Source organism: Xylaria bambusicola (genome assembly GCF_022495145.1).
Source record: "Xylaria bambusicola strain CBS 139988 unplaced genomic scaffold F5B22scaffold_28, whole genome shotgun sequence".
Lineage (NCBI taxonomy): Eukaryota > Fungi > Ascomycota > Sordariomycetes > Xylariales > Xylariaceae > Xylaria > Xylaria bambusicola.
Genome location: NW_025953581.1, coordinates 299,556 through 320,585, shown reverse-complemented (window position 1 = coordinate 320,585; position 21,030 = coordinate 299,556). Strand labels below are relative to the sequence as shown.

The following is a 21,030-nucleotide window of genomic DNA, read 5'->3' as shown; positions in this document are numbered from 1 at the left end:
GCAGGCGCATTTTCCCTCGCTGCTTACAGCTGGCTGGCCGCTGCCGCCGCTACTTCCCCTTTCTACCTCCCCCCGTCAGAGCCCCCGTTTCCTCCACACCCGCTAAACACATCTTGTTGACCCGACACAACTCTTGGAACTCAACCTTCCACAACATACTTCTTGTCGCTTGTGCAGTCAAACCACATCGAGACAATCACCACCTCCCTCTCCAGTCTCCCGCTGAGCTCCGTCGATTTCGGTATCGTCTGAGCATCTCCCGATAATTTCTATTCTTTTCTTCCGCTAATCTTTTCTCGTCACCTACGTAATCACAATGGAGGGTAAGCTCTCGCCGTCATCTTGGTCTTTTGACCATGCCAATTCTCCGCCCTCGACGTGCTCTTCTCGCCTCGTCGCACTCGTCGTGGAACATCAATCGGATTGAAATGGCTGACCCGTATTCTCGTCACAGAGGAAGTTGCTGCTTTGGTTATCGACAATGGGTAAGGACCTGGTCCTCGATCTCTTCACCGCATTCTTAGTCGCATGCCCCCCCCTTTGCGAGGGTTGGGCGGAGACTCCGAACACTGCCCACACCGGTTCGCCGATAGCATACCCTGCCTCGGAGAAGAATATCTGGATTGTCATGTAAGCTAACTGGTACTCCAGTTCGGGTATGTGCAAGGCCGGTTTCGCCGGTGATGATGCTCCCCGAGCTGTTTTCCGTAAGTCGTCTCTACCCAGCCTTGCCCAACCGTAGCCCCGCTCGTGCCTTGCCAAGATGCGGCTCCTTCTGTCATTGATAACCCGCCAGCTAACATCTTCATACAGCGTCGATTGTTGGTCGACCCCGTCATCATGGGTAAGTTTACAACCTCCGGCGCCATTAGGATACGCTGGTCGTAGCTTTTGGCTATCTGTGGGCGTCAATTAACTGTATATTTTTCAGTATCATGATTGGTATGGGTCAGAAGGACTCGTACGTCGGTGATGAGGCTCAGTCAAAGCGTGGTATCCTTACCCTGCGCTACCCTATCGAGCACGGTGTCGTTACCAACTGGGACGACATGGAGAAGATTTGGCACCACACTTTCTACAACGAGTTGCGTGTGGCTCCTGAGGAGCACCCCGTCCTGCTCACCGAAGCCCCCATCAACCCCAAATCGAACCGTGAGAAGATGACACAGATCGTTTTCGAGACATTCAACGCCCCCGCCTTTTACGTCTCTATCCAGGCCGTCTTGTCTCTGTACGCCTCAGGTCGTACCACTGGTATCGTACTTGACTCTGGTGATGGTGTCACCCACGTTGTCCCCATCTATGAAGGTTTCGCTCTTCCTCACGCCATTGCTCGTGTTGACATGGCTGGCCGTGACTTGACCGACTACCTCATGAAGATTCTGGCTGAGCGTGGTTACACTTTCTCTACCACCGCCGAGCGTGAAATCGTTCGTGATATCAAGGAGAAGCTTTGCTACGTTGCTCTTGACTTCGAGCAGGAGATCCAGACTGCTGCCCAGAGCTCCAGCTTGGAGAAGTCATATGAGCTTCCCGACGGTCAGGTTATCACCATCGGCAACGAGCGGTTCCGTGCTCCTGAGGCTCTGTTCCAGCCTTCTGTTCTCGGTCTTGAGAGCGGTGGTATCCACGTCACCACTTTCAACTCCATCATGAAGTGTGATGTCGATGTCCGAAAGGATCTATACGGCAACATTGTCATGGTATGTACTCCTTTATTTTGGTATGACGTAAAACATCACATGCTAACAAGCACAATTAGTCTGGTGGTACTACCATGTACCCTGGTCTCTCCGACCGTATGCAGAAGGAGATTACTGCCTTGGCCCCGTCATCGATGAAGGTCAAGATCATCGCTCCTCCCGAGCGAAAGTACTCCGTCTGGATCGGTGGTTCCATCTTGGCTTCGCTATCTACCTTCCAGCAGATGTGGATCTCCAAGCAGGAGTACGACGAGAGCGGTCCTTCGATCGTACACCGCAAGTGCTTCTAAGGTATGCATATGCGCTAGTAGCCTCCTCAAAAAGCGGGCTTATGTTTAACACTTTTGTCGGAATAGCTGCTACAGTGCTACACGCAAAGATGCCCTCTGCGACTTCGCCGAAGCTTCGAGGACACCTGTGGTCGACTCAGAGCTCCTGCCGTTGCGAATGTATCCTAGACGAGCCTCACATCTACAAAAAGTTATGGGCATGGTAGAGAGAGATGCTGGAGTCGGAGACAAAAGCGAATATGAAGTGCTGTTTTTAGGGGGGCTTTTTATGTTTGGCACTGAATGGAGTAGACAAATCCAGTCGAGGTTGATCATATTTCTCTATGTTTCTGTTGCCCAGAATGCATAATGTGAAGCATTTCAGTCGTAATGTAATAGGAAAGGCATTGCCTCTCTATTCGTGATATCATGAAAACCAAATCGCCCTTGATAAGTCCGGTATTCTAAACTGACTTATCAAGCAACAGCAGAGGCCGGATAGTGTGATATATCTCATTGGTCATATTCTACTTTGCTGCTCTATTTTATTGAGGTTTACTGTATCCGTAGTACCCATGTCCTCGTCCTTGCCTCCGGGTTCCCTTCCCTTCTCAAGCGGCTCTTCGTCCACAAGATCGGCGCTATCTTCATTATCCTCCTCCTCTTCCTCCTCCTCCTCTAGGATCTCTTGCTCCTCGGTACTACTAGCTCCTTTCCCTTTCTCCTCTTCGAGTTTGCGATATTTCCGCCGACTCTTCTTCGCCGAGCTGGCCTTCTTCTTGCGCTTGACCTCGCCGACGATGGACGAGCGGCTCTCGTCGCCGTGCCTCATGTCGTCGAGCTTGTCGGCTAGCAATCTCCGGGCGATGGTGCGGTTCTGGCTGCGCGAGCGGGTCGCCTGGCATTTTACGACGAGGCCGGTTGGGATGTGCTTTAGTTGGACGGCTGAGTTCGTTTTGTTCTGGAGGGGGGAGAGTGAGGGTTAGTTCTGTAGTTTGCGTGCGCGGGAGGGGGTAGGGTTGGGAAGAAGGATGCTTGGGAGGTCTGGGAAATATACAATTTTTTGGCCGCCGGGTCCACTGCCTTTGAGGAATGACTCTTCGATCTCTGACTCTGGTGGTGGCTTGGGACGCCGCGGGAAGGGCTCGGACTTGCTGCCTAGTTTGTGCAGCGGTGGGTTGTTCGTGCTGTTGAATGCGCGGCATTGGAACGGGGGGCTTGGGTTCGAGACCCTGGGACTGCGTTTCTGGACAGCATTTCGCGGATATGAGGCGAGAGGCGAGATCACATAGTGAGTTGGTTTCGATATTCTATATGAGGTGAATACTCGGAGAAGGCATTTCGAGGTCATGGTGGTGGTGGTGGTGGGTGTGGAAGAGTCGTAAAAGGATCGTGGTTGTTCAGATTAACACGGGCAAATATGTGCCTGCCAATGTGCTAACGAGAGCTCATTATTGATTAATATGCTGGCAATTGAGATATTTACACCTCTTTAAATGTCACTTTATCAAGAAAATAGGGAACAATGGTGATTGCCAGCTCAATTGCTGTAACCGTTGTCGGCTTCTCGTAGCTCTACTCAAAGGCATCTTCGTTGTATCGTCCAGGGCTTACAGCAGCGTACGCTACCCCATAGGTACAGTAGTTCCTTTATGGTGGGGTTATATGTACCTGATAATCTGCCTAGACCCTTGCAATGTGCAGGGGTCCTGCCTCGACCAGGATGGACGAGACTCCCCTTTTTCATTTAAGTGCTGCCTTGGAAATAGTGTTGATGAATTTAAATTTATTAAGGCGTTAAAAGGGCGTTCTCTTAACTGCTCTATCTCTTCTACTGTTGAAGCCTACACCGATTTCAATCATACCATACCGTCTCTTCTACCCGCGAAGACATTGACATCTTCTTTCTTCTGATATCGATTCGTAGTCAGGCACAGCTGCACGAGTAGACTTGCGACGAAACTGCACGACAACAACCCATTGAGATATACCCTTCGAATCGGAGGACAGGGCTTGTCTTTGCTCTACTGGCCAATTGAATCATCTTCTCCTGTTTCCATCAGGGCGAACAGCCGAACCACAGAAGAGGATAAAGGCGAGGGATTACGAGAGTAAAGAAACGAGAACGGATTACGAACAAGAAAATAAAAGAGGTCCGAAAATGGAGTATCGAACCAAGGAACCCGAGAACCAGTCTATGCCCCAGCGCTTCGGCCGTTGGCTCTCTCTGAAGCAGTACCAGATTGAAGTCACTTTTGGTGTATATATGTTTACGCCCACTGAGAAGTTCATATTCTGTACGTCCGGTCTGGCCTGGCAATGATCCTCTTTCTCTCTGCTCTCTGCTTCACGTGTTTTTCTCCTCTATTCTTGCTATGTGCTAGGACATTCCAGCGTTACATGCTTTTTATTGCTATTCAATCTCACACCCATGCCTTGTTTCGCGTTATCTCTTCGATCCTCGATGATGGCTAGCTAGCTAACCAGAGCGAAACACCAATCAACAGGGTCCATCGTATTCTTACTCTCCGCTATGGGCTCCATCGCCACTATCCTCTACCTGCCGCAGCACATCGTCTTCATCATCAACCGCGCCTGGTTCTACGTCAACGGCGGCGAGGGCAGCGGCGGTCTCGGTTCGCCTAGTGTCGTTGCCGCCGCCAAAAGCGCCCTCTCGCTGTCACTCGACAACACGGACTCAGTTACCTCCACTGCTACGGAAATTGTCCGCGAATTATGATGATAATGAGTAACTAGTGATTGACGGATATTGCCCTTAGGGCGCCTGCCTCTCGCCCCTTCATAGACAGGAGAGAGGCTTTTTGATGACGGGATGAATGGAGTAATGTTTAATTAGTACGCGAACCGAGGCTGTACCTGGTTCGTAAGACGACGAGTTATTGTTTGGCGGCCAGAGCAAAAAAACACGATCTCAAAAAAGGCAGGGCGCAGGCATGGATATCGAATTGAGAAATGTGTCTTAGAACGGGGGAGAGCGCAAGCGGCGTCACGCGGAATGACACACGCCTTTTTTTTTTTTTTTTTGGACAGCGCCGTAGTGCCTCTGTGGGCGAAAACATCGCATTAGATAGTGCAGTTATAGTCGAATAGGGCAACGAATCGCATCGAATCTTTTATATGATCATTTCTCGTCGTCGGAGATGCGGTATATCCTTAGTGAACTGTCGTCTCCCGCCACGGCCAGCTCGCTAGAATCTGTTTGCGGCCTCCAGGAGAGTTGCAGAACGGGTTTTGCGAGGCAGAGCCTATGGCATCATTAGTGGACAGAGCCGCGATAAGATGATATCAAATACGTTAAGGGATTTTGAAATGTTATTTCGTTGGGGAGGGGAGGGGAGGGGAAAAAAACAAAGGGGGTTTCGTCAACATACTCAGCTCGTAATGTAAAACTCGAAACAGCCGTCAGAGACCTCGGGTCTAGGATGTGGATCGAGATCTTGCCAATTTCAGTCCCGACGGCGAGGACGAACCGGCCGTCTTTGTCCGGGCGCGGGTGAAAGTCGACGGCTGTCACCGAGTGTGTCTCCGCGATCGTCGCCGCGCACGCGAACTCCGTCTCCCCTTCGCCGCGCCGCCAGAGCTTGACCGACTTGTCGCGGCCTGCCGTCGCAAACGAGACTTGTGGCTGCGAGGGCGCCCAGGCAGCGTCGAGGATCATGCGCGTGTGGCCCTTCGGGTTCGCTTGGAGTATCTTGTAGCTTGGCGCTGCGTCTTCAGGTGCGGTATTATCGCCCTCGTCTCCGTTCTTTGGCACACCTTGTTCTTCTCGCTCGAAGACGGCCCATTGCCGGTCTCGCCCCACGCTCAGGATATACCGGTCGTCCGGGGAGAACCGGAGGCGCGTGGCCGTTAGCGAGTGCGCTGTCAACGGCGGCTTGATCTCGGTCCACCTGCGCGTCTCGAAGATGCGGATCACGGCGTGGTTGACGGAGCTTGCCTTGCATGCGCTCGCGATCAGGTCGCCCGCGTGGCTCACGGCTAGACACGAGATCTCGTACCCGTGTCCGTAGAGCTTCTCCGTTTCGGGCCAGAGCGTGTGCCGGGAGAGACTGTCCTCGAAGGGCGGGTGGTCGATCTCGAGCGCCGACTTGCGCACCGTCGTCCCCGGATCCAGCGCCTCGCGGTCCGTCTCCGGGTTCGCGGACGTGCTTATCTCCGCGTCGTCGTCGATTGCTTCGATGGCCTTGTTCGAGAGGCCTAGGACCGGCATGTTCGCGGCGTCGGGCATCGCGTCCACGGCCGTGCTGCTGTCGTTGATCCCGCAGAGTCGGCCTAGGAGCTTGGCTACGGCTTTCGGCTCGTCGAAGACGCGCATGAGCTTCTCGTCGGCGCCCGACACGAACTGCGAGCTTCCGAGAGAGTCGATGCAGTTCAGATCGTATCCGTGGATCTGGGGACGGGCCATTTCATGCCATGTGCTGTTGTTGTCCCGTTTCCAGCTCGCGTGCAGTCGTGTGGTTTGGTCGGCACCTGTGGAGAGTAGGTAGTCGCCGTTCTTAGCCCATGCTATTCCTGTCACAGCTCTCGTGTGCCCGCTGATGCCGATCTGGGGCGTCCATTGATCCTCGTCTTTGTTGTAGTTCCATACTCGCCAGCAACCGGTCCGCCCCAGGCACGTCACCGACATGCCGTCCGGCGACCAAAGGCCCGTCCAGAACCCGCCTGTACTCCCAGTTGCTGTCGTGGCACCCTTCTCTCGGCTAATCTCCCCCAGTCGCACATTCGTCACCCAGATTCCGGATGACGGATCCGCTTCCCATATTGCGAGCGTGTTGTCCGCCGACGCCGATAGAAGTTGTAATCTCCCGGTTTCCGTGCTCGTATACCACTTCGCGCTGTATATCCAATCATCGTGACCAAGAAGCAAAGCCTCAAACGTAACAGTATAATCTTTGCCACCAGTGTTGAGTCTGTGGGCTTTGTTGGAGGGAGACTTTCCCGGTAGATATGCGCCCAGTGAGGGATCAGCCCCATTAGCTACGGCCGCGGGTAGCTCTTTGCCTTGGTGCAGTCGCCAAAGACGTATATACTTATCTTGGCTGGCAGATGCCAGGAGTAAATCTGAACCCATGCCATCTCCCTCATTATCCTTCTCCCAGGTGAAATCCAGCGATCGGATCCAGCCCTCGTGGCCTGTCAGTGTAGCCTGCAGCTGAAACTCGGGGTTCGCAATTGATTCAACGACAAAAATCTGGACTATATCTCTTGTTCCTGCCGCGGCAAGGACCAAAGCTTCGCCGCTTTCGTCAAGCCTACTAAGAGCTATCGCCAAGGGGAAGAACTTGGGCTTGGGGTTGATCGTCTGTACCACCCGCGCCTCTCTCCCGTCAAAAGCCCATATCTTAATCGATGCATCAGCAGCGCCTGTGGCGAAAATGGTGGCGGTAGAGGAGTCACTTCTTCTCCTTCCTTTCCGCTCATACACGGTTGCTATGCAATTTACTGATGCCGTGTGCTCTTGTAAGGTCTGGATGCACTCAGTGACACCATCGCGTGACAAAGACCATATCTTCAGACAGTGGTCGTCAGCCCCGCTAAGAAGATATGTTCGGTGCTGAGCACCCTCGCCCTCGCCCTCGCTTCTAGAGAGAAACTTGATGGCTTTCACAGTGTCCTTGTGTCCTGATAAGAGACTTGTCACACCTCTCGGTTGCGAGTCCTAATTCACTCATACTATTAGTGCGCACTCGTCACCGTTTGGAATTTTTTCTCGTCTTTTTGGGTTTTGCACCATGAGGCGCTGGTTGATGATAACATACATGAGGCCGCCACAAGGCAATGTTAGAGTCAGCACCGAAAGCTACCAAGCCATCCTGGCTCCAGTCCGCCACGGCTGTGTGTCTGTTAGCTCCCACGGATAGGTATTCGATCCATGTATTATCTTCGTCCATCTTCACAGTTCTGCTCTTAATTTATTTCACCCTTTCCCGTAAGACACACCCCGTAATTTAGGCACGTTGGGAATTTACGAGTTTGTCAAGCTTTTGTTTCCATCTTGTGGCTGCAGGCGCTTCCTGATTGGATGAGCCAGCTCAGTTTCCAACTTTTACCGTTAGTGACAGTTGTCAGCCAGCCGTCTGCAGCCGAAAACTATCTGCTCTCTCACTCCATTCATTCTATCATATCTCTGAGATGTTTAGATGGCGTTATGTAGCTTCATTGACATAAATACATAGGCAAGCGCTTCACTTACTCTTACTCTTGCTTCTCCAGTTATTTGATTCATATATATGAGATACCTATCTATCCTTCGGGCAGTGTGTGCTTATGTTACTGGCGACATAAATTCAATGTACATCTCTTGTAAACAATCGTAGGGGTCTATCAGATTACTCTTTAAAAATATCTGTGTGGAGTTTCAAAAGCATCTCCGGATTTCCCGTCTATTGAGCCTTATGGAGATACCAGGCGGGATCAAAGCTACTGTATGGCTGATAAACATTCAACGAGTTCTCCAACTTTCATGTTTGGCCTAACAACACCCTTCTCCAACCAGCCGAAGCTGGAACTTGAGATGGTTGTATGGTACTGGTGTATTTATAATCCATTAATCATTGACTGTCATAAGGATTTAAAATGATTGTTATTTAGGATCGACCTCGATTCTTGTTCTCAACCTTGTAGATAATGAAGTACCATGCTCTTTCGAGATAAAGGTGACGCAAGCAGACGCGTCCATATCCATGACTTTGCTCCATCCAGAGCCGAACATTACTGCATTATGGCCAATAGAACAAACAAACTCCCAGAGATCAATAGTAGCCGGGTTAAATTGTATTCCGAAGGTAGATGTCTGGAGATGATGATACATGCTTGCCTGCTCATGCACTGGATGGGTGGCCAGGATCTCCAAAAGAGAGGTTCTTTTCGGGTTTTTATTTCCGGAAGAGCCCGCTGTGTCGGGAGTTTCGTGCTGCCGACTATTTCCCGGAGACACATCTCTACTTACAACTCCACGAGCCGACCCCGTTAGCCATATCCCGTCGTATCATTCTATCAAGACTTGACTTAGGTCGGGTTGTGCTACCTCGATGATCTGACCGCATTAATGAGAATAGAATGAGCGCTATCAGGGGTGCGCGTCTACCACAATTATTTGGTGCTACGCCACACGCAGGCGTGCTCATGAATCTGTCAATTGATGATATTGAAATCACCTGACTTAGGACTTCCTTTGAGTGCACTCTAGATCCTTTTTTCTTGACAGTATGATAAGCTTATAAGAGTTCAGTGCCGAGTCCGATAAACAGCCAAAGGACAGCCAGCAAGGGGCGTCCTTGCAGGCCAATTGCGTGGAATTTCATGTAGTGCAGGCAGGGGGTAAAGGTGTCACAATTTGTCCTATCCGAGCCAGTCTCGCCTGATCTGCATGCAGCACGCATGCATCCATTGCGCCCAACGCCAAGGTAGAATACTGTAGAGAGAGACACGTACTAGAGCAGGACTGGAACGAAAATACCTACCTCAGAGCTTTGGAAGCTTGTGTGGATCAGATAGGTAGGTCCCTGAGCGCTGGGTTCCACCTCGCAACAATGCTTGGCCGGAGACAAGTCCTGGAGCCAACGTTCCAATCCTATGGGTTGGAATTGCATAGGTTGTATATCACGAGAAAGGGCGGGGAGTTGCGTTTTCAGGAACCAAGCAAACAGACGAGTTTATCAGGGACATACAGTACCGCCCTCACGTAGTCTTGTGTATCCTCAACGATGGATGCCGTCTATTGTTTCAGTCAGAACACTACCAAAACGGTGCCTTCAGGTATAGCTAGAAGGCAAATGAGCAGAGAAATATGCGCGTCGCTCAAACAGGAAGCCTGGGTGGCAACATGGTCAAAGGACCTTCGAAAAGGAACCCCTGCCGAACACTGATCTTCCTACTGCAGAGTGACTGGAACTCGCCAGGACAGGTATCTAAGAATCGTAGTCGTTGCTCGTTACCGGCTAGCCCTATTGCGATCATGGAAAAAGTCCGTTCTCGTTATGATTGAGCTTCGAGACCACTATGTGGTGTGAGTGCGGCAGTGGACTATTGCATGCTTAAAGAGGTTCACAATTTAGATTCCCTAGCGCAGATTATAAGATCTCTTGTCAGGAACGTATTGGAGACCTGTGGCGAAGAGGAGAAGAGGAGGTTGGTGAACTTTGGGGTCACGAAATCGCCGGTGGCATGTAGAATACCGGAGGTGGGTGCTGATGTATCGTCATCTGACGATGGCTCTGCATGCTCCGAACAGGTGGGCCCGCCGTCATTTGTGACAGAGTATCAGAGCTCATGTGGCGAGGGAACGCCCTCCTTGCCTCATGCTTGTTGGTCGTCTCGGTCGTACCCCGCCTCGAGCTCATGAAAGGGAGGGCAGCTCTTTTCGAGTGGACGGATTACCTCGCCTCATATTAGATATGTGTCTCCCTCCCAAACGGGAGAGCGGAGCTACGGAAAGCGGTATATGCATGAATAATTGATAGAAAGAGCGTGTTGCGGGTTGCTTGGTATCCGTGAGCAAGCCTATTTGGTTGAAGCTGAAGCAGTTGAACCAGTGTTTGAGTAGAGTGAGGTGCCCCGATTGGCGTCGTAAAGAACCAGAAATCCCCACGGCGGGCACGGTATTAAGCCGGAAACCGCCTTCAAAGCCGATTTATAGACATTGATTGGGAAGAGAATGGTCTTGGCAAACCTGCAATGTCAGGGGCCCAATCTATATCAAAGCAAGGGCTGCCGGTAGCTACACTGCTGGTGATGGATCTTGTGGATGTGGCGACGCTAGGAATGTCTTGACATCTAAGATACGGACATCACAAGTTCGTAGTGATCTTCACCATGGCTGGCTGAGCAATGGTAAAGATGCGCCCTTGGTCTGATATTAGCTCTCTCTCCGATATAGATGAGGTGGGATGTTAAAGACAACCTTCAAATTTGAGCCTTGCTAATCCTAGCATCTGGTCAGTCTTAAATTGGTGATGGACGTCACTTAGGATGAACGTACCTAGTAGTTTGTATGAAGGCCTGGTCCACCTCTTGGTACTATATACCCATTATCTTTCAAAGACCCTAAGGGAAAGCATACAACGATGCTTGCCTTTATGTCTTGACGCTTGCGTCTTTCGTGTCGTTACGATAATAACAGACACAAAAGTTAGAATTCCCTACGACGCTGCCCCGAGCTCTCAAAAACGACTAGCTCCAAGCATCGCATATTCTATCGAAACTGCAAAGGGGGAGAATTCTTCTGTCTCAGTGTCTGGAATTGGTAGTAGTTTATCACCTTGCTTGATGTTACAATTAGAACGAGCTTTGGTCAAGTAAGTTAGACCGAGGTGAAGAGAAGAAACAGCCTCCATTCCCATGCAGCTAGGCGGCAATTCATGTGTCTCCTTTGATATTCGCGGCAGTAAATTGACGGAGAGCACCGCTTTGGGGAGCAAGTGAACGAATCTAGAACTTCAGTGAGGAAACATAAATATTTGAGGCTTACTCAACTATTGATTGCAGACTGGCTTGCATTACGTGATGGGTTCATGCATTAGGGGCATCGATGTTAATATATAAAGGTGTATATGATGAAGCAAGCCCGAGATCATGTTGCTGTCTCCCGTAATACTGTTTAGTTGTCGGTAGTCGTAGATAACATATAAAGTTCCATATGATGATATAGTTGAAACTTTCTAACTGTTCACAGCGTGCCACTCGCAGGTGAGCAGCCAGAACGGACCAACGATCTTGCAGTGGCAGATGGTATACATCACTATATCGCTTTTATCGCTATTAAAGGGTACAGCATGGCACGCTCTAACATCGGTATCGTGAAGAAGACCCGCGTCTTGGCTCGTTGCAGGAATATTGTACTTTGGCCGAACTTTGGTCACTGGTGAGGGTAGAGGTAAAAACGAGGACAGAGAGGAAGAAGGCAAGTTGCAGAGGAATCAGACCGGGAAACTTGGTATGTATCTGACGTACATATACGTCACACTTTCGATGGCTGGGCGGGAAGGTGCTTACAAGTAGTTGCCGTGGGCTTGCTAGGCCAGCCCAAGGATGCCTATAATCACGCTGTTCAAAACTAAAGAAGGCACTCGAGCAAGTCAAAATGACCAAGTTTTGCTTGGCTTTTGCTACCGACTGGTGGCGGCGACTTACAAGTGTTTGCATCGTGTTTGGTCCGGTGTGAGTAAGAAATATGGTAGGTTGTGGTGGCACTGGGCCCTTACTAACCTTAGGTACTACGAAGTGTATTCCACATTTCAGATGGAAAACGACGATTATCTCGACGTTTATACATGCTTATTCTGGCTCTATCACTTACCGTATGCTCTACGCCAGGTTGCGTCGAAGAACACGGCATTTATGGTTCGAATGATGTTCGATATTTGATGTCACTGGCTAGACGAATGTGACATGCCTAGTTTCGGTCACATCTTTGTTTCTTAATCGTAGATAAAAGCTATATATGTACGCTACTATAGTTTTGAGACTATCTAGTAAGGCAGGCAGCCCTAAATTCTGGCAAACGACAATCCGTTTACAGAAATTGGAATCTCGAGTCTCCCGGCCCGCATTGGCCTGTTGTAAACCTATCACACAAGTAGATTAAGTGTTGTATGCGTTAGCGCGCGCGTTCGCCGTTGTAGTTACTCACGTGGCCGAAGAATTTCGCCAGGGGAACCAATGCCGACCAAGTCGAGGTCCTCAATCGACTCTTGGGGCTCTTGTAGGCAGTCCGTAACCGGCAGCGCTGGCCCCATTGTGTACCGGGGTTGCTTGGAACACGAGACTACATGTAAGTATGTTGGGCTAGACGATGGAAGGTGACAAGCCCGAATACCGATACATACATGTAAGCAAACGAATGGCATCTACTTACTCCTGACACTGTCTCATGACAGGATGGTAGCGGCCAGGCTTCACAGCGACTCTTCTGTCAAATTTGAGCGGATTAAAGCATAGTTCTTGTAAGCGTGAAACTGCAATTATCTTGACAACCTCTGTACACTCTGTGCTGTTTGTATCAATTATGCTAGAATAGCAAGTTGGCATGGAGGGATGTGGGAGATGATACCCAGATCAGCTGGGATGAGGTGGATGAGGTTGGGTGGAGTTACATAGCGACCAGGCGGGAGAGATGATATGGTGGGACTATTCACACCACTTGCAACCTTAGTGACGTCCAACTTTTCGAGCTTGTCGGGTACCTTACTCGGGAAGCTAGCGCATCACGAAAATGGCTGTATGACCTATAGTATATAAAGTTCTCTGTGAAGGCAGATTCGAATAAAAACGATTGATCATCTAGATGCATTACATGCAGACATCTGGATCAATAGGATGCTGAATGACTTTGCCAGCACGGGTTATTTCTGAAAATAGAGCTGTTGTCTCACCTATCGTAAGCATTGTGATGTAATAAGCCATGGGGTTTTTTTCTCTCTCTCTCTCTTTATCTACTGTGCATAAAAGTTCGCTTGTAGACTTGCAGTGTACCGAATCGAGGCGAACCGACGGCCTGGCCGCGCCTCCTGTTTGGATAACAATAACCTTCAATTGCTTTCCCATTGGATGACAACAACTGATCGTCCGCTAAAGGAGACTTAGTGCAGAGCTTGCTGCTTTAGATGGAGGTTACACTATGTTAAGTGACGTCGTGAGGGGAAATAGTAATGTGAAAGAGGCGAGGAGAGGTCCTTTTCTAGTTCAATCGTCTGATTTGGGGCCGAGAATATATGTACAAGGCATATATGTAAATTGGAACGTGGCATTTGGTCGACCTTGTTTCTCAGCAGACTGGCATTGGCAAGTACTAACATGCTTGTGGTGTGTGTTCGTCAAGAATTGTTGTTCGCATTGGAAGGATTGGAGGAAGTAAGGCTCCATCTCAATCGATAACGACGTTAAAAAAAAAAAAAAAAAAAAAAAAAAAAAAAAAGCCTCGCAAAAAGTCTAAGATGTGGTCTGATAACAGTGGCTTCGCGTATACGTTCCAATATTAATGAAGTATTGCAGCTTAAGGTAGATAGATATGTGGCAAGACTGCAATGGCTGAGCCAGAATATACCGGTAGTCGCAAACGACGATAGAGAGGCATTGCTCTTTCATACTTAGCCCTCCCGAGTTATAATGCCAAGCTTGCCTCAGCGACCTACCTAAGCTAGGGAGCGACTGGTGAATACTAGAGAAATACCTAAGATGAGTTTCGAATTACCTAGTGCAATCATGCTTAATCGAGGCAATTAGCTACACTTGACGTACAGCAGTATTCCATGGAGTTCTTTGCGATCAATTTACTCAAGCAGGCTCAAGTTGAATAAGTGTCAAGCATACGATGTGTCGCTAGCTTGTGAACCTATTTAGGAGCTTGGGGCCAAACCTCTGATCAACTCGTTGCACCAGAAAATTCGAGGCTGGGGAGATTTCAGGATGGTCTTATGTACTAGTTAGTAGAATATACATCCAGACTGATCTTCAATGTTGAAGTTCAAAGCTCGATGGACCTACCTACCCAAGGTGCCTAGTCTAGTGTATGGAGAACTTGGGTCCACAGCTGATTGATTGGTGGGGTGGGGTATCGTTAGACTCTGGTTGGCGGGGAACAAGGAAAAACCAGAAGGGGATATTGAGGGGGCTGTACGAAGTAAGAGTGACTCGGCGGATAATTGATACACCCATGGATAGGTTCGGTAGGTTGGTAAGTGAGTACTTGCAGGTGTATGTCTTGGACGTGTACGACTGAAGAATCGCCAATACAAAGCTGCCCGAGTACACAAGGCAAACACAAGACAGAACAGAGACAAACATGCATATGTGTAGATGCTTGCATACAGAGGTACCTAGGTAGGTAGGTAGGTAGGTAATTCAAGGTAAAGTCAATCGACTTACTGTATATAGGTGCTGTGTTATATAACTTACATGTAGGTACAGTGATATTGGAAACCTCTACTTTACTAGGTATGTAAACCTGTAGTAATATAAAAATAGCAGGCCGTCACCTGACCACTAAATCGAGCAGGAAACCACGCTGCATATAAAATGAGGGGCCTGTAACCTGTCGTAGGGAGAAAAGGAGCTAGGTATGGTGGCTAGGCAACTCGAGCATCAATATGTACCGATCCGCGTCCTTTGCTTGCCCGATTGTGGTCAAGTATGTCATTGACTGATGGAATGGACAGGACAGTTCTAGCAAGCCAACCTGGGCATCATACCACATACTACATACTTCGTAGTAGGTAGCTCAAACCCCCAAGCTAGGCAGAGTAAAGAGTGCCAGGAAACACACCTCATCTGAACAAGTTGGGAAGAAACCCAAAGAGCTGGATCCAAATGGTGCCGCCACCAGTTGTTACCTCAGTCGTTTTAGGGTTTAGGGAATACCTACATGTACAGTAAGGATAGTAAGGTGTAGATAGTAGTTATACTGTCTAGAGGTGTGGTAATCATGCCTCCCTTGCTGTCGCTTGTTGTGTAGCCCTGCGTCTGCATGTCCAGGCACGAATTTGGCTCTCGTGTGGCCATCGATGATCTCTTCATGCTTACCTAGTCCTACCTTAGTAGGACAAAAAGCAACGCCACTTATTCAACATCGTCTAGTTCATCGCATTAGAAATTGATTGTATGTCTTTGGAAGCTCTCTTCTCCGCGGTGCCCCACAAGCAACACTGTCTAGCTTCTTGTCGTGTGTTGTGTACATTTTTTACCATTTTTCCCCTTCGCACCACAGCAGGCATCTCGAGTGTGGTCGTGGCTGGAAGCATATGGCGAATCTGGGCGAAGGATCTTGCCCCCTGCCAGCAGATGAAGAAAGCCACGGCAGCCGTTTGGGAAGCACTACAGGACATGGATTCATGCGTCAACCCTAGCCTTTCACCTCTGGTTTAACAATATTTGCCGGCAACGCGCCGCAATCCTGGCATATCACTCCAGTGCGTGGAAAGAGAATAGGAAACAACGAAACAACACCCGCAGCTTTGAGACCACCTTCATTCTGCTCTAATTACCTCCGACAACTTTGGAATTCCTTGGGGGAGTAACCCTACATACTCTCTTATACCCTAGAGGATGCGTGACGGGTGGCTGGTTTTGGCTGCACGTCTGGAGCAAAGAATATTGCCATCTAGCGTACTGTGAGTGTACCTATTGGCACTTTTGGATGCATATATCCCTGCTCGCCACGACTACGGAGTAGACATCTCTGTCGCAGGTACACGTACAGTATATTTGCCTAACCCTCTTCATTACGGGTGGAAATAGATTGGCTAAGCATCACGCGCCTCTGCTAACCGCGACAATGAGACAGACGTATGGTTCAATTGGCCAGTAGATTTGTGAATTACATGTAAACCCAGCTGCAAGCGTTCAACGCTTGGTTGGCTACGGACCATTAGACAGGGTATCGACCCAAGCTTGAACGTGTAGGACGTAGTCTGGACGTAGGATGGGTTGAGGCTTAGGTTGTTCGCCTATGGCCAGGGTACCTACATGATTGGGAAAAGCCACCATCATTAGTCGACCAATATATACTGATTGGAGGACACACAGTTTGATCTAACAATCGTGCATCTACCCACCAGCGGCTTGTTGAGGTTCACATCACGTCTTGCCGTGCGTTATCTGTTTTTCTTTACTTATATCATACCTATGCCGAGTAGTAGTACAGGTGAATGGATGGGCGGACGGGCGGATAGATAGATGAATAGATCGACAGATAGACAGATATTTGATTCTATGGCGAGTAGATCAACAACGATTGACAGGCACACTGACCTCTCTCGCCCCCGAGGAACAAAAGATGGCATAGGCGGGCTTGGAGAAGCCTAAAGAGGATGTTGGTGCTGTGACAACGCCCTACAAATGGGGATCCGACCATATCGCAAGATGACGTATCCATCGTCTAGTTACTCGGGACCTACAGCAGTAGAGGCATCTGGCAGAACCCCACGCAAGTCGTGGCATCGCGAAGGGGAGAAAGCAACGACGACAATACCTGGCGAAGAGGATCGAATGTCGGACTGGGCTGGGGATTACCTACTAGGTACCTAGGTAGGTAGGTTAGGTAGGTACACATATCTGCATGCCATTCGAACCTTCGCTGAGTTGCTGATGACCACCTGCCCTGCAACAAACTGCACCACCGACTGCACCACCCAGAAGGGCGCCCCACTCCGGCGCAGAGAATCAGTCGCCTGACCTGCAAGAAAGTAAAAGTACATACCTACCTAAGGCAAGTAGCGGAAAACACGCACACGCGCACACAGACACACGTGAAATACAGCCCGCCTGGGTTAGAGTTACAGGTCTGCTTTCAGCGCCTACCTACCTAGCAACTGCCCAGCCTAGATCCCAGCCTACCCAGGTACTAAGGCACCTACCTACCAACCTACCTACCTTAGGTACCTAGAGGGAAGCCACCGGGCAGGAGGTAGGCGAGGTAGGTAGCTAAGCCAGGCTTGTATTCCATCTCCTCCTCCCGACGTATATCTCGGTAGGTACTTGATATGGTGTATGACCCGGGTACTCGAACTAGTTTCTTTGCCTGAGAGGGTACTTGTCTAGCTCTCATCTCTTGTACCTCTCTCTATCCAGGTAGACCTGCCTGTCCCAGCTACATAGTACTAGCTAAGTCACTGGTTGTGCCTCTCTCGCTCGCTCTCTCTGTCCGCACTGGCAGCACTGGCAGCACATACAAGATTCCCGCCGCGCATCTACCCCTCCTCGTCTACCTGTCAAGAGAGAGAAAGCCAGCCAAATCTTCTATCATTCATTCTTCTCACAGGTACCGCTGCTGCTCCCTTTTCCTTGCCTTGCCTTCATCCTAAACTCCAATATTTTCCCACGTTTCTCTCTCCTCCTTTCCCAATCATCCTGGGTTTGGTTCCAGTATACATTTCTCAGTCTATCCCATCATCATCGAGCCTCTCTATCTAGCTGGTTTCCCGTGAGCCTGTGACACACGCTCACACTCGCACTCACACACCAACACCAACGCTGTAGCTGGTGGCAATCTCTTCAGCGAGTGAGTCTGCACATAGCTAGCTATCTCAGTAATTAGCTTGGTTCCTTGTCTTGTCTTCCTCCCTCCCTTACTTCCACCATCACGATTCCATCTCTTGCTCCATTTCTTGCTCTGTTCTGTCCACTCGACAGCTTCGGACGCTACGCCGTCTCTAGATTGCACCAGCCCACACGTACTTGACCGGTACCTTCATGTCAGCCCACTAATCGTCATCTGAGTCCAGGACTACCGGCAGACGGCTGTACAAGGACCTTGTTCTCTACCAGACATCATATTCAGAGGTGAGTTGTGCTAGCATGATTGTTGGTTGTCCACCAGCCGTTACCCTTATTATTACACCACCGCTAGTTACCATGGGCTGCGTGTAGGTGGTCACAGTCACGGCCACGGACACGGCCACCATCGTTTAGAGTGGCTATTCTCCCTACAGCACGCATCCATCTTCATTTCATCCCCTTCTTCGTCCATGCTGCCCCCGTTCCCTCTTCTGGAAGCCAACATTGGGCCAAGGGCAAGCTGTCTATCTGCCTATCCTGTCCTGCATTGCCGCCGTCTGCCATTCGGCCAGCTCTCTCTGTGCAAGCGTAGCTACACGTGTGGTAAATCGAGTGCAGTCGTCGACCTGAGGAGCACCTGAGGAACATCTGAGGAATATACATGGATACCTCCTACTCCAGAGCGCAGAGCTCCGGTTACAGTCCCGTCGTTACTGGTCGATTTTAGCACAGCCCACCCCAGTCTTGGTTCCGTCCCCCGTCAATTCTTTCGGCCGGCCTGACCTGACCTCATTACCTAACCAGCCCTTTCCGCAAAGTCACGCTCGTCATCCTATCGCTCCTCCATACAACCTAAACAACCCTGAAAACCCCGCCAGGATCCCTACCCGCCTACCCAGCCATTATCCTACCTACTCGAAGCCTCTCTTAACACAATACGCTTCTTCCCTTCCACATCTTCAATAACGTCTCTCCTTTTTGTCCCCTATTCTTTGATTTAGATAACTCGCTACATAGTTATTCTAACCAATACCCCAGTGCGTGCACGCCTTTTCTACCAGCTAAGACAACTCACCACCTGCCAACTTGATCGCCATCCCCCCCACCCGCCATTGCATCGCAACCACGGTGCAGGCATTTGCACTCTTATCATCTTCCTTCCACTGCCTCCTGCTGTTTTATCTCTCGGCTGCTCTACACCACTCTCCAAAGCACGTAGAGAGTCGCACCCCGCAATCGCAGCCAGTCTTTCTGTCAATCAAGTGCCGCCGACACACGCACAACCCGGCTGAATCTACCCACCCACTGATCGATCATTGCCCAACACGGCGCCCGCAAACCTCTGGACGCTCCCCTCTACTTTCTGACTACTAGAGGCGACCCGGGTCGTATCCCACATAGTGCGTCCAAGGCTGATATCTTTTCACCATGTCGCAGAACCGCCCGACTGCGGCATTCAATTCACTCCGCATGGGAGGTGAGCTCGAGCCACTTACAACCAAAGCTTCCTCCGCAATCAAATTTGCTAAGTTTAAGTGTAGAGGTTATACGCGAAAAGGTCCAAGACGGCGTCACCGGTGAGACGAGGGACCTGCAATATACACAGTGTAAAATCGTCGGCAATGGCTCGTTCGGCGTTGTCTTCCAGACGAAGCTATCGCCTTCAGGCGAGGATGCCGCTATCAAACGCGTACTCCAGGACAAGAGGTTCAAGGTAGGTCTAAGAACCATGTTACCCAGCATTGAGCTTCCAAACTCATTCGCTGAACAATTATATTAGAACCGAGAACTTCAGATTATGCGCATTGTGCGACACCCAAACATTGTGCACTTGAAAGCCTTCTACTATTCCAATGGAGAGCGTGTGAGAATTGACCTAGACCCGTCGTCCAACAAATATTTTCTGACACATGGCATAGAAGGATGAGGTTTATCTGAACCTCGTGCAAGAGTTTGTGCCCGAGACCGTGTATCGTGCGTCGCGGTTTTTCAACAAGATGAAAACAACGATGCCGATTCTCGAAGTCAAGCTGTACATTTATCAGCTGTTCCGAGCTTTGGCCTATATCCATTCCCAAGGTATTTGCCATCGCGACATCAAGCCACAAAACCTCCTGCTTGACCCGAACACTGGGATACTAAAGCTTTGCGACTTTGGGAGCGCCAAGATTTTGGTTGAGAACGAGCCCAATGTATCCTATATTTGCTCTAGATACTATAGAGCACCGGAATTGATCTTTGGTGCGACCAATTATACAACCAAAATAGGTGAGAGCTTCTATATTCCTGTTAGGATCTATTTCTGACTCTAAGTAGATGTATGGTCGACTGGTTGCGTAATGGCAGAATTGATGTTGGGCCAACCATTATTCCCGGGAGAATCTGGCATTGACCAACTTGTGGAGATTATCAAGGTCCTCGGGACACCTACCAGGGAACAAATTCGAACCATGAACCCCAACTATATGGAGCATAAATTTCCTCAAATTAAGCCTCATCCATTCAGTAAAGTGTTCCGGAAGGCCGACGCGCATGCGCTCGACTTGATAGCAAAACTGCTAGAGTATACCCCCACCGAGCGTCTGAGTGCTGTTGACGCTATGGTGCATCCATTCTTCGATGAGCTGCGGGATCCTAGTACAAAACTTCCAGATTCACGACACTCGAGTGGCCAGCTGAGAGACTTGCCTAGTCTTTTCGACTTTACTAAGCATGGTCAGTGACTTTTATCCCTCTGAATAGCCTGACTTTGCAGACTGTATTAACGGAACTTGACTAGAAATGTCCATCGCGCCGCATCTGAATCACAAGTTGGTTCCTCCACACATGAGGCCAGCGCTCGTCAGCCGAGGAATTGACATCGATAATTTCACGCCAATGTCGAAGCAAGATATGATGGCTCGATTAGACTGAGCTATGCTTGATTGTGGCTTTTGAATTTTCTGATTACGCAATGTCGCCTGTATCGCCGTAGCCACATTTGCTCACTCGCCAGATTTGTATACGACATCAGCACCCGCATTAGGCTTTCGAGCGCAGCACAGCCG

General features: G+C 49.8%; 7 protein-coding genes across 7 annotated transcripts; 3 read left to right on the top strand and 4 right to left on the bottom strand.

Moving 5' to 3' along the window:
- Window positions 1-100: 100 nt before the first annotated feature.
- On the top strand, window positions 101-2,367 carry F5B22DRAFT_239558 (uncharacterized protein). The gene is made up of 7 exons (XM_047969925.1): window positions 101-323; window positions 455-485; window positions 652-707; window positions 814-844; window positions 932-1,703; window positions 1,763-1,994; window positions 2,060-2,367. Exons 1-6 carry the CDS (start codon window positions 317-319, stop codon window positions 1,991-1,993), a joined length of 1,128 nt encoding a protein of 375 aa, XP_047829711.1. The 5' UTR covers window positions 101-316; the 3' UTR covers window position 1,994; window positions 2,060-2,367.
- Window positions 2,368-2,400: 33 nt separating this feature from the next.
- On the bottom strand, window positions 2,401-3,582 carry F5B22DRAFT_239620 (RF-1 domain-containing protein). The gene is made up of 2 exons (XM_047969927.1): window positions 3,030-3,582; window positions 2,401-2,933 (listed from the first exon to the last, which is right to left on the bottom strand). Exons 1-2 carry the CDS (start codon window positions 3,321-3,323, stop codon window positions 2,493-2,495), a joined length of 735 nt encoding a protein of 244 aa, XP_047829710.1. The 5' UTR covers window positions 3,324-3,582; the 3' UTR covers window positions 2,401-2,492.
- A 428-nt stretch (window positions 3,583-4,010) lies between these two features.
- Window positions 4,011-4,791, top strand: F5B22DRAFT_239531 (uncharacterized protein). The gene is made up of 2 exons (XM_047969923.1): window positions 4,011-4,269; window positions 4,480-4,791. The coding sequence occupies exons 1-2, from the start codon at window positions 4,134-4,136 to the stop codon at window positions 4,710-4,712; spliced, it is 369 nt and encodes a 122-aa protein (XP_047829709.1). The 5' UTR covers window positions 4,011-4,133; the 3' UTR covers window positions 4,713-4,791.
- A 323-nt stretch (window positions 4,792-5,114) lies between these two features.
- F5B22DRAFT_647715 (WD40-repeat-containing domain protein) lies at window positions 5,115-7,884 on the bottom strand (the record flags this gene model as incomplete). Its single annotated transcript, XM_047978916.1, has 3 exons — window positions 5,115-5,238; window positions 5,365-7,652; window positions 7,753-7,884. The coding sequence occupies 3 exons, from the start codon at window positions 7,882-7,884 to the stop codon at window positions 5,115-5,117; spliced, it is 2,544 nt and encodes an 847-aa protein (XP_047829708.1).
- A 554-nt stretch (window positions 7,885-8,438) lies between these two features.
- Window positions 8,439-9,344, bottom strand: F5B22DRAFT_239514 (uncharacterized protein). The gene is made up of 2 exons (XM_047969922.1): window positions 9,021-9,344; window positions 8,439-8,944 (listed from the first exon to the last, which is right to left on the bottom strand). Exons 1-2 carry the CDS (start codon window positions 9,118-9,120, stop codon window positions 8,577-8,579), a joined length of 468 nt encoding a protein of 155 aa, XP_047829707.1. The 5' UTR covers window positions 9,121-9,344; the 3' UTR covers window positions 8,439-8,576.
- A 4,565-nt stretch (window positions 9,345-13,909) lies between these two features.
- Window positions 13,910-14,851, bottom strand: F5B22DRAFT_611459 (uncharacterized protein). Its single transcript, XM_047975281.1, has one exon. The coding sequence runs from the start codon at window positions 14,774-14,776 to the stop codon at window positions 14,495-14,497; it is 282 nt and encodes a 93-aa protein (XP_047829706.1). The 5' UTR covers window positions 14,777-14,851; the 3' UTR covers window positions 13,910-14,494.
- Window positions 14,852-19,411: 4,560 nt separating this feature from the next.
- Window positions 19,412-20,964, top strand: F5B22DRAFT_656884 (kinase-like domain-containing protein; the record flags this gene model as incomplete). The annotated part of the gene is made up of 6 exons (XM_047979998.1): window positions 19,412-19,460; window positions 19,525-19,697; window positions 19,764-19,847; window positions 19,903-20,251; window positions 20,300-20,698; window positions 20,763-20,964. The coding sequence occupies 6 exons, from the start codon at window positions 19,412-19,414 to the stop codon at window positions 20,894-20,896; spliced, it is 1,188 nt and encodes a 395-aa protein (XP_047829705.1). The 3' UTR covers window positions 20,897-20,964.
- Between the last annotated feature and the right edge of the window lie 66 nt (window positions 20,965-21,030).